This window comes from Daucus carota, chromosome 9 (assembly GCF_001625215.2).
Source record: "Daucus carota subsp. sativus chromosome 9, DH1 v3.0, whole genome shotgun sequence".
In the NCBI taxonomy this organism is placed as follows: Eukaryota; Viridiplantae; Streptophyta; class Magnoliopsida; order Apiales; family Apiaceae; genus Daucus; species Daucus carota.
Window position 1 is genome coordinate 7,282,788 of NC_030389.2, and position 12,674 is coordinate 7,295,461.

At 33.2% G+C, this 12,674-nt stretch overlaps 1 protein-coding gene across 1 annotated transcript; it reads left to right on the forward strand.

The window, feature by feature from the left end:
* Positions 1–11,351: 11,351 nt before the first annotated feature.
* Positions 11,352–12,150, forward strand: LOC108202199 (ethylene-responsive transcription factor 13). Its single transcript, XM_017370588.2, has one exon. It carries the CDS (start codon positions 11,433–11,435, stop codon positions 12,036–12,038), a length of 606 nt encoding a protein of 201 aa, XP_017226077.1. The 5' UTR covers positions 11,352–11,432; the 3' UTR covers positions 12,039–12,150.
* Positions 12,151–12,674: the final 524 nt, after the last annotated feature.

The window sequence follows — 12,674 nt, forward strand, 5'->3', positions numbered from 1 at the left end:
AACTACGTTCCTTATTGACGACTCAGTTATAGAAGGTCTTTGTTCCTGGCTTAAAAATTGGGCTTGTGGTTTATAAGTTAGAAACACTTATTTGTACCGTTTGTGTAAAAAGTCAAGAAACACTTATAAAATGCTAGGAATGTTAACTTTTGTTTCAGGAATTCTGCTTATTTCACAAACACTTTAATCACTTATAAGTCTTAACTTGCTTCTAACTCCTATTCCACTTTTTTATTTTAACTAAGAAGCACTTATTTTGAACTCACTCAAACGGCCCCATAAATTATCAAAATTTAAGTATAAAGTCACGTTACACTATTCATATATATCCTGTTCGAAAGGACCATTGATATCAGTATTTAAACGAGTTTAAGAATTGTAGTCTGTTAAAATATCATAATTCTACATTTCTACACTCTTGTGAATTATGCTTTCTTGCTAAAAATACTAATATATAATACGATCGACTAAAATTTAACAATTGTCATGTGTTATAATCGTACTCTTTCTCTTTCATTTTCTGACTAAGCAAGCTATATATATATATATTAGTATATAATACAGCAGTACTTTTATATTCATCAGTCTGCTTTTGTTAACTAAGCAGGCTAGCTATGATGGATTGATAATATTTGACTCGTGTTTAAAATTTAAAGCAGCTATTTTAAGACGATCTGCTGATTTTATATTTCTCGGCTAGCTAGCTAGGTTTTGTCATCAAGGGTTAGTAATCGCTAAGCCGATTCATTAAATCTTTTGGAATTTCAAGTAGAAATTATTTGTTCGAGAAGTCAAAAGACCACACAAGACATGACATTATTAAGTATGTCTTAGTATGGTTTTGCATAGAGTTACAAACTTTCAATAGATCTCCTGCACAAATGAGAATCCAATTTTATAAAAAAAATGAAATTGCAAAGAAGTAGGATATTTATTTTCAACTGACAGATTAGAAATAGGAACCCTTATCAACATACTTGACCAAGTATATTATTGATAAGAAATTTCTATTTTTATCTATTAATAAGAAATAAAAGTTAAAAAATAAAAATTCCTATAAATATACTTTACTACACCAAATACAATTATTCAGACAGTTATTTGAGCCTGGTTTTTATCACAAGAATGCTATCTGTCAAAAAATTTGTAGTCAAAAACTTATACTGTAATAAATATGTTGGAGGATTCATATTTGTTGGAAGATAAACACGGGACAACCGGGCTACTTTCTTGGTTATTCAACTCTATTGAACTTAATATCTGCAAATTTTGTTGTTAGAAACATAATTTACTTATTATTAAATAAATTTATATGAAATAATAATTAAAAATAAATAAACAATTTTCTCTTTTAAAACCAGTACTGTCGTGAAAAGTGCAAATCGGACCTATAGGCGGTGAGATAGACTTTCTAGCTTAGGCGTTAAAGCGGCACTTAAACGGTTACAACTCGTAGATATATGATTTACGAGTTGAATGATAACAGGGTACACACTATTATTACACTTGGTGGTTAATTAGGTGCAGCAGTGACATGGGCTTAAGTCTTTTCTTAATTAAAAGTTAAGTCTTTTACTGAGTCACTACGTATTTAGGAAATTGAAAGAGCTTCTAGCTGCCTTCAGTATACTGGGCGGGTTAAGATGAACATGAGTACCTCCTGCTATTGAAGCCAAAGCAAGAAAAGCACCTTGCTTTCGAGGGAGAACAATGACGGTTGAGCTCCGGAGGGGGAGGGCATAGTTTGAGTCTTCATATTCATCTGAGATTCCAGGTGTTTTGCAGCAGAAACTTTAGAAGTACTAGAGATATCCTTTTTAACAGATGAATCTGCTATACTATGAGCAGCAATAGAAGCTCTGGTATTTTTCTTAGTAGTGTTTTTTATTTATTCATACTTTTTAGGAGTCGGCATTATCCTATCCGACGCATAAAGTATCTCTAGCGTCAGTTATAGTATTTAACCGACGCTTAAAGTGTTGCACAAATGATATTTTGCGTCTGTTAAACTTGATAACCGACACTATTAATATGTATAAGCGTCAGTTTTGTCTTTAACCGATGCTAGGTGGGACGTAAAAAGTTATTTTTGTAGTAGGACGTGTGGTCGGTCTTGTATCTAATAAAAGTAAATGAACACGAATATAGGCTGATCCAATTTGACAAATCTATTCATGATGAGTCCAAAAATTAGATGCATTTTTCATTTTACATTTAGTTTATTATTTTTGGTTTTATATAGAAAAAGTGTGACCGGCCGTATAAAATTAATATTTCTTCAAATAGTCTTATGTTTTTACATAAATCAATCTTAAGAAAGTTACGTGATCACTGTATATGATATAACAAATCCTTATCGTCTAGATAGGGTTAATGCTCTGTTTCATCTCTCTACTCGACCAAAAATTTCAGTTAACCTACTAAGTCAAAAAAAATTTCATTTAAATAATAAAGCATCTAAAAACTTTCAATCACGAGATTAAACATAAAAAACATTTCGACGTCAGTAAGCATGTCTTTGATTTTAACGGATAACGTTAACTTTGACGGAATTGCATGTTTTTGCTTCATTCTCTTGCCTCAGTGCTTGTATTTACATAGGCCGATGGAGCTGGGTTGATACGAGTTCCACAGTCACACCAGGTGCCCTTCCATGAAGTTTTTCCGAGCCTTCAAAGGGTTATTGTTTTGTAGGCGAATTGGCGAAGGCATTTAAGCAATCTTATTTTTAAGTTTGATCTGTGCAAACTTATCATAGATCCTTCCATATCCTATAAACTAGCTAGGCTTAAATTTCCATATGATGATGCAGGATTTCTAACTATGTGGTTAGCTGCTAAAAGATCAGTATTTACACACGAAATCTACTTAGAAGGCAAACACAGGACCGTGCTATCTTTAATAAGATATCACTTGTATACTGGAACATGGAGTTCTATTTCGAAAGAGACGAGATGAGGTAAGCATTACTTGCTCTCAAACATGCTACTCTTTAAGTAACCAAATAAAAACAAACTTGTAAGTGAAATGTGCCACTTGAATTAATGTACGCAGATCTTACACTAGTCATAGAAAGCCAACCTTGACACTAGATCTTCTAATCTACTCCTAAGATATGGTCATATGATCATATCCTTAAAATGTGTTACCCAAGGTCCTGAGCACAGTAATACTGTAATACAAGTCCTATTGGCCTCAGAATATATGATACACAAAGAACATTACATGAAATTCATCAATTAATGCAAAAATCAAGATTACAAATATATGATGGCTTGTAAATTTTCCTTTACTTGGTAGTCCAATTGAAAGTTATGATCGAAAACAATGATGAAATAGAGCATTAAAACTTTACATCTTTAACAAAGACTAGCGGAATGATCTTTTTGCAAGTTTTAAATGGTACAATTAACTAACTTAAAGCTTTTTTCACTCGATAGGCCAACTTCGAGCACAGTGATGAAATAGAGGATGAACCCCGGCTAGATATATTATTTTGTAATAGGATGATATTACATTCTTAGTAAGATTGAGAATAAGTCTGCAAACTTAATTGCTTATTTTTACTTTATTTCCCATTTATATTATGCTATCAAAGCTGAAACATCGGTTGATACATAAACCGGATTATGAGCCTACTTATATTAATAATTATTATTTTTATTATCTTTTTATATATTTCAACTTAAAAAAATCAATTTTCTAAAAATAACATTCGACAGCATAACAACTTTCCTTTTTAACTAAAACACATTATCTTTTTCAGAATCCTAACTAAAAAATCAATTTTCTAAAAATAACACATGTAACATACATATAACAAAAATATTATTATATATAATTACTAATATACAACTACCGATCATATGTTTCAACTAAATACATTAATGTTATCTTTAATTACTCTATGTTATCACTTTTAAAGTAATATCATAGATCTATACTATCTATTTATACAGTACTATACTCTATATTATTATTATCCTATTATAATTAAAATATTAGTAATTTTATTGGTCTGTCCAGTTTTATCAGCTGGTCAATATTATTCTACAGTTATCCTTACTATATAATTTTTTCTAATAATCTTTTGTATTAACAATTAAGTCAGAACATTTAAAAATCCGGTTAAAATAACCGGTTTTTGTGTTTTATTTAAAGTTAAAATATAGATGATAAAATTAAAAATGCTATAAAATGACATGTCCCCGGGCATAGGTTACAAGCTAGTTGATATATATGCTTAAACTATGAGAAATTTTGGTGAAACAATAAACTCTAAGGTGGAACTTATTTCAATTAATACATTTTAACAATCCCAAACATATCACCAATAGCCCGTGCCAGGTTGACACTAACAATTTTTTTTTTTTAATTGATTACACACGCACACGTGGGGAGTCAACTCCCGACCTCCCCCACAAGAGGGTACAAGACACTAAGAATTTTCACTTGGTTCCTGAGCCACAAAACCTAACCGTGGTTCCATCGTAGGCCAATGAACCATCCGACTTATTACATTTCTCAAGCCACATTGTCGGACCATTCTTAGCCGGTCGTTTCTTCTCCACACAATAATTTCTCGAACGCTTTTTTACACCTGCATGCTGCTTCAAATCCTCCTCTCGTCCATGATCATCACCGATATCGCTCTTGCCATTATTCTCTTGGTCGAACGATATTAATTTCACCGAACTACTTTCTTCCACGAAAAAGTTTGAGAAGTTTGTGTCCCATTCCCAGATCGGATTGTTGCTGGGAATTATTGCAGGAAACGAATCGGAGACGTCAGGGTCATCGAGAAGGTGCTTGCGGATCGACTCAAGAACTTCGAGGTCTCGACCTAATAGGGTTTCAGAACTCATTTTTTGGGACCTATAATTTGTTTTTTTTAATCTTGGAAGCTGTAATGTTTTAGGTTTGTGTCCTTGCGGTATATATAGTGAGACAAGCACTTGACAGACAACTTTACGCTGCTAGATCTTCGCCGTAAAAAAATTCAAAAACGGCTTATTATTTTATCGTAATTCTCTTGCACGTTTTATGCCTTGAAAAAATTCTCTGACAAATGAGAAATTTCCATGGGTTTTCTTTTTCTTGTATTGCATGCGGAAAAATTTTCCAAATATAATTGTAGTTCTCAGGAAAAATATTATTGGAGCTTATCATTACATTAGTATGTATTTCCCACTGAATTTATTATTTATCAGTTCTTGAAAAAGTTATAAGATTTATTAAATTATCATTTCTTAAAAATTTTAAGACTATCCAGAAAGTATATCATTAAATCATGTTAATTATCTAACTTTAACTAAACTCAATACACAATTTTATTTTTAATATATCTGCATTGGCGCTCTAGTTGATTTCGATCAAGTAATTTATATGCCTTGGGGAGTACTTATATATGTTCTTCTTATATTTTATAATATTCTAATTATGAACCTGACATATATATATATATTTTGTAATTATTATATATATAAAAAATAAACAGGTCCTTATTAATATATAATAAGATATTTCATTGAGATTATATATAAGATGTCTAAAAGTGCGTCTTCAAGAAAAGATGTCTAAAAATATAATTCTAGAACGCAAAAGTAGAATAATGTTGCAGTATATTTTTCGTAATATCGATTCAGAAAAATTGCGTTTGCGACCCTACGTATTGACTGCATATTTGATCTTTGTGGAAATTTTTTGAGATAACTGATTTTCCACGTTTAACATTTCCGACCCAGTGTGGTAGTTTAATTACAACTTTAGAAGCGTTCATGCTATAACTTAATGATCTTCGTCACGTATATTCATATATCATGACTTCTTTTATATGTGACTTACAGGGACCATCTGTTAATTGACTTATAGGACAAAACTCATGTAAAATACAGTATAAAAGAAATTAAACAATGTTACATATGACCTTCTAAGAACTTCTATTAGTTGACATTGTTTGAAATAACTGAAAATTCTTGTTTCGACAAGAAAAAATAAATAATTGATTATTAGGTCAAGTTTTATTTACAAAAAATTCTCTATTACACTACATCCGATCGACAATGTCTAGTACCTATTAAGTTAGGATGGTGTGGTTTGGTCTAAAATTCCTGAAAAATTAGCTTTTTATGATTACATCGACAATAATCCGGCAAAAGAGGGATTATTGAGGGCAGGCTCAATAGATAACGGGGATGAAATAGCGGTTGGATACATCCTATCTTTAGAGATAAAGAAGGGTGTGAAGTTTTTGTACGTCGTATGCCTATCTTTTTTGAAACCTTTCCGGTCGTGTTGGTAAATGGTGACGGAATTGTTAGAGTGCTCTCCTATTCCGACTTCTCTGGAGCTTTCGGTACCACAGCCAAGACAGCGACGGGTTCTTTGCCTTTGCGGGGATGGAGCGACAGAAATTTTGAGAACTCAAGAGAAGATTACAGCGAGACGAGCCATTTATCATTACGATGGGTGTCAAGTGGAAGTGCAGTGATGTATGCAGCTGAGGCATCCTAACAGACTGATAGACTTGAACATTGTTCCTACATGACACGATCAATTTGGCACTAATCGTCTATTTTCATTGTTCAACTCTTTGACAACATGAAAATATCAAGAGCTCCGCCCTCTCTACCTATCCAACCAAGGGAGGGCAGAGGCTTTTGGTGTCTCCAATCAAGAATTGGGACCTCACAATCACTAGTCAATTTAGACTATTTAGGTATATATTAGATAGAGAATCGGTTATTGGGCAGTATTTTATAAATTAATAACGTTGATTCATTAAATTTTATTATTTTATTGAGATTACTAATTAATTTTTGGGACTAAGAATTCGTAATCCAATTATTGATTTATTGTAGGTTTTCAATTAATCAATATTTTTATTATATTTATATCTATTATATATTAATACTAAAATAAAGACTATTCAAGTCAATATTGCACTCATGTCGCTTTCTCAAAATCTTAACAACAAATGATATACATGCATCTAACTTATTTAATATATGTATAATTAATCATATACATATATCTATATTTAATTATAAGATACTAGATTTCTTGAAAAAATTCTTCCTCAATTACTTGATGTTATTTTTTTGAGTAATTAGCACTTTGCACCGTTAACTTTAGTTGTTTTTGTAATTTGATCTCGAACTTTGAATTATAGCAAAGTAAATCGCATAGCTTGTGAATTTCAATGACAGTACACCTGTTTGACTAACTTCCGTCAAAAACTAACGGTCAATATAATGTTAAAGACGGAAATTTTTAATTTTACAATTAGCACTTTGTACACATCAACTCTTATCATTTTTTCGATTCGGTCTCATATTTTTATATGTCGACAGAATGCATCCCCAACATAAAATTTTTTAATCATTTATAACCTTTTTACGAATATCCGTCAAATATTAATATTTAACGTTAAATGACATGGGTAAAACCTATAATTCCACTTGGCAGATACCAAATGGACGTTGTACATTCAGGATGGATGAAGCCTATAATTTCTTAAGTTTCGTACATATAGCTGGCAAAACTTCCTTTCAATAAAGCTTTATAAATTCCACTTTCCACAAGAAACTATATCGAATTATGATATGAATCAGAAAATCCATAAGAAAGATGGGTTTGCATCACTAACTTCAGTGAACTCCTACTGAATTAGCATCTTCTCTCTCTCGCAAAACGCTTCATTTGCCCCAAGCTAACTTTTCAGTACTGGAAAAATAAATCCTTAAGCTTGATTACTGTGAAAATGTGCAAACATGCTTCTGATCTGTCCTGGCAAAAGCCTAACTTTACCTATAAACTATGTTAACGCTGACATTCTCGTAGAATGATGATTTTAGTGTTCTTTTAGGCGTATCTGCTACAACATTAACAAAAACACAAGCCATGTCCATCTAAAAAGGTCAAGATCTCTTGTTTTAGTTGGGTCTTTTGTTCTAGAAATTAGTGAGTTAATGACCTGCACTTCTGTAATAAAGTATCACCAATCTACGTGTATATGCTAGAAAGGTTTCATTTGACACCTCAAAGTTGATTAGTACAAAAACCATCTCCCTCTATATGTCGAATGTGAGAACTAGCCAAACGAGCGTGCCAAGGGAAAACAGTTTCTCCTTACTACAACAAAAACAGCATCAGACAATGGCTTTTGCCCGTTGTCTGATGCCCAAGAAAACCGTGGTATATTGAGATGCCGTCTGATACGCACCTCAGACAACGGTTTTTCGGAATATTGTCTGAAGTTTTCTCACATATCGGCACTAAAAACAGTTATCTATCGTGCATCATTACACAATAGCACTGTTAAGATACCGTTGTCTGATTACATTTAGTAGACAATAGTTTTTTAACCGTTGTAGGTCGTAGGTGTTGACAATAGTTTTTCGGTGACGAAAATAAAGTGTTGTGTCTTTATTTCGTGCAACACTTTTTTCAGCGACCGTTGTCTGACTAGTGTTGTCTGATGCTGTTTTTGTTGCAATGGACCTCAGAGATCCCTTCTCATCGGATCAAGAGCAAGGGTAGCTTATCATGAGGCTTTTGTCTGTCTAAATACCAGCAAATCATCGAAAGGTACAAATTCTACTTGGGGGCTTATCACCAATGGACTATTACTGCATAGAAGGGACTTCCCCTTTTGATAGAGATTCATAAGAGGATGAAACAAAACAGCTATACGACAGTCGTTTCTTGATGAATTGGACGGATTGAGAGGAGATGTTTATTACTCTTCTCCTGTAATTCATAATCTTGTGGATATACTTCGCTTCACAGTTATCTCCCTTCCTGCTGGTACTTCGCTTCACTAATACAAATAAATGTAAAATTTGTACTTGACAAATATTAAAAGTAAACTGATGTCAAATGTGTAGTTAAATAACCGTTATTTACGAATGAACCAATGTCGAAAATAAGTCAGACATCAACCAATAACCTATATCAACAAGAGTAACTTTTTATATCACTCACAAAGACATTGGTCGAAAAATATATAGAAATCTATTGGAAATCAATGTCTATTGCAATTTCTCTAGTACTGGGTTTTTAATATTTACTGAATATTGAAGATTCAAAATACATCAGAGTTGTTTACTTTCTAACTTCTTACTGGACATGTAAATATAGACAAAATTTATTTTGAAAATGGACATGTAAAAAGGTACGGAAGGATTATTTTTTTATATTCAGTAGTTCATGTACAAACAACAGTACCTCCAGATACAGAGTTCCTTCAATTGATCATTCTTTACAAGTTATGAGACTGTTGTTCTTATACAATGTTTGAAGTTAACTGGTGAAACTTAATGCACGTAATTTGTTATCAAAGTTTAAACAGGATTGTTAAAAGTATTAATCTGTTATTACCTATGGTATAGATGGGTGCGGATCCTGGTCATTGATGACCATGGAGGTCTTACATGACCAGCTACCGTTGGATATCAAATGGCTTGATACCGATAATTAATGTCTATTAGGATTTTTTCACTTCAGATATCAACTTTCAACTGGTAGTATTTTACATCTCCCTCAAAGTTCATAGTATCGACTATCGATGTATTAGCAATGATCTTGTTCATCCATCTTGACACTGCAGAGCCATCCTTCACTTCCTATTCAAGTTCCTCTTTTTTCTCAGGCTTTGGCCTGTTTAATGAAGTCTCTTGCTTTGGACTTTATAATTGCAAGAACTCAGAGGTCAGTGCTTAAGTCCGACAGATTTCCAGAGATGCCCTCAACAAATTTAGAGTCGTTAGAATGATATTTCAATTCTAAGCGCAATGTTAGAGCCTAAATTCAGATAGTAGTTATGCAGTCCACTTAAACATAGTTATATCAATATGATAGAAATTATTATGGAATTCACAACCTTTTTCGTAACAAAACAACACTGAATCTAAAGCAATTAAACACAATTTCTATTAAGTAGAGGTAATTAAGTTCAGAGAGTAAGAATGCTGCAAAATTCTTTTGGATTCCTAATCTTTGTAATATAAAGATTGGCAAGGTCTAATTTATCATGGAGTTGCGGTTTTTAGTACGCTGTGTTGTGCAGCAAGGAAGTTAAATGTTTCCCTGAACAATGTGACATGGCTGCAGGACTGTACACCTCGAATCTTAATATTTGCCCATGTCATTTCTGATCTTCATATTCCTCTCTTGGCCTATCTTTTTTATGCGGAAGTTGATTCATTCTACTATAGATGTTTGATAGATAATTAAGAGAGAAAAAAGGGTCAATCAACCAAAAATTTGAAAGCCAAAATACCAAATGGGTCGACGATTGGAAAGTGTCTCAAAATGGTGATTTTTAATTACATCGTCTAAAAATAACTAAATAATATGATTTTATTTCACTATTGTTAGCCTCTCAAGCTTTTAAAATGTTATTGATGAAGTGACTGGTGATGAAAGATCTAGCTTTTGTGTGAAAGCAAGTACTTGATCTTTAGCCTTTCAGCTGGTGAGTGTAAATTATGATGGATTTTAAAGTTGCTTTAGCTTCTGTGAAAGAAGTACTTGATCACACCAAAACTAAAATGACTATGTTGGGAAAAGGAATATAACTTGTGAAACATGCCGAGTGTAAGAGTGCATAAGGATCGAAGCTAAATGGCCTCTGAACTCTTATTTTTGGTGTAATCTTAACCAAAAAATTTTGGTGAAACACGCAGGCAGGTATCTTGTTGTTAGAGATTAGTTGTATGTGTTGTGAACAGACACTAAGAATCTTCCAAAACCGAATTTGCTGAATTCGCAAATGAGATCCCATGTTCAGAGGCGGAACCAAGAAAGAAGCAAGGCAGGCTGAAACCCCAGCCGAACTTGTTAAACTATATTAAAGGAGGGAAAAAAAAAAAGAATGGTGCCTCAGAAAATTAAGTATATTTTTATAGTTAAGCATTTTAGCCCGTTCAACCCAAGTCCCACATCGTAAAGATAACTACATCATCATAAAGAAAAACAAGATTTGTCTTGATTATAATCAGCAGCCGAACAACTCCATAAGTATAAGGCTTTTGGGAGGAGTTCGGCTAGAACAGACAATATCGGGCAATATAATACTAATATGGAGTTAATAGGTGTAGCGCGCGCCAACACCAAGATCCTGGTTCAGCCACTGTCCATGATCCATATTCTTGAATATGACCAAATAGTAATCTGAAGCGGTCATAATGGAAACAATTTTAACTCATAAACCTATAGCTAGTAGATGAATTATCTGATATGAGGGTTTTGAAGCGGAGTAAAAAGCTAAAATAAATGGTCACTTCTTAAGTTAAAGTTCATTAAAGTGAAGTTATCAGATGCATGCTCTTCTATATATAGACAAAAAGCTTCCAAGACATTTTTATCATTCTATCAGTATCAAGTACTATTCACTAGCAAGAGAAATCCCATAAACTCAAACTCTAGATATGTTCTCCCAAACATTATCAAGCTCGGACCTCGCGGTTCTTGAATCCATAAGACACCATCTTCTTGAAGACCCCGAAAACATTTCTGACTACTTCCCAAGTACAAGTTCATGCAATGCACAAGTTGATGAACAGAGTATCACAACTTTTTGCAATTTAATTTTTGAGGAAAACAGCCATGAAGAGATTAAAAATGGGAAGCACGTTGATCATCGGAGCACTAAGGAGTTTGACAAGTCACTCAAGGCTCACTCGCAGCTAAATTGGAAGCGGTACAGAGGCGTGAGGCGACGTCCCTGGGGAAAATTTGCTGCAGAGATCAGAAATCCGGCTAAGAAAGGTGGCAGAATATGGCTGGGGACATATGATAAACCAGAAGATGCAGCATTGGCTTATGATAGAGCGGCCTTTCAGTTGCGTGGTTCACGGGCTAAGGTGAACTTTCCTAATATGGTTGGCTCTGATTCATCGTCGGAGACGGTTAATGTGATCAAGAATAAAAGGACAGCACCAGAGCCATCCTTATCGCCCGTGTCATCGACAGATATCTCTTCAGAAAAGGGAAGAAATAACTCGGAAAATATTCCTGATGAGGATTTATCATGAAGTTACCAGCAGATCAAGCTAGGAAACATTAATTACGAGTTTTTGTTAAATCTTAACAAAATTTAAAATGTAATAGTGTGCTAAGCAATTATATGAAATGCAGGGTTTGATATCTGTGCATCAAAATCATCAAGCCATTATTACTCTGGAAGTCATATACGATAAAGAGAGGTAAGAATATAATCAAACAGACAGAAATGGCCCGAATCAAATTCGTCAATTCCACTTTCAGCACTCTCATCGAATTCAATAAAATGCAGTTCATAGTACTCATTGAATTCGAAAACTAGTAACGCCTAAATATTGATTATTGTTAGTTGAACAGATTCTGATAAAGCTCAAGTGAAATACTATGAGATATAAGGGACTATTATTGTCCTGTAAGCTAGACCGATATCGACTATTGTCAAATACATTTTTCTTCTAAATAAACTTTGTAGTTTCGATTAGATAATCCGATGCTCAAAATTTTGAGATGTTCAAAATTTCACTAAATAAACTTTACAATGATAAAATTCACGTTTTAGACTCGTATATAGAAACATTCGTATGTATTACTAAAACACAAATTATAAAATTTCAAGTTCGCAACTAAATACATATCAGACCCAACAACCCACTAATGATAAGGTCAGG

What these genes read in the sequence shown, in the direction of transcription:
- LOC108202199 (XM_017370588.2), top strand. Translation starts at nt 11,433, where the DNA reads ATGTTCTCCCAAACATTATCAAGCTCGGACCTCGCGGTTCTTGAATCC.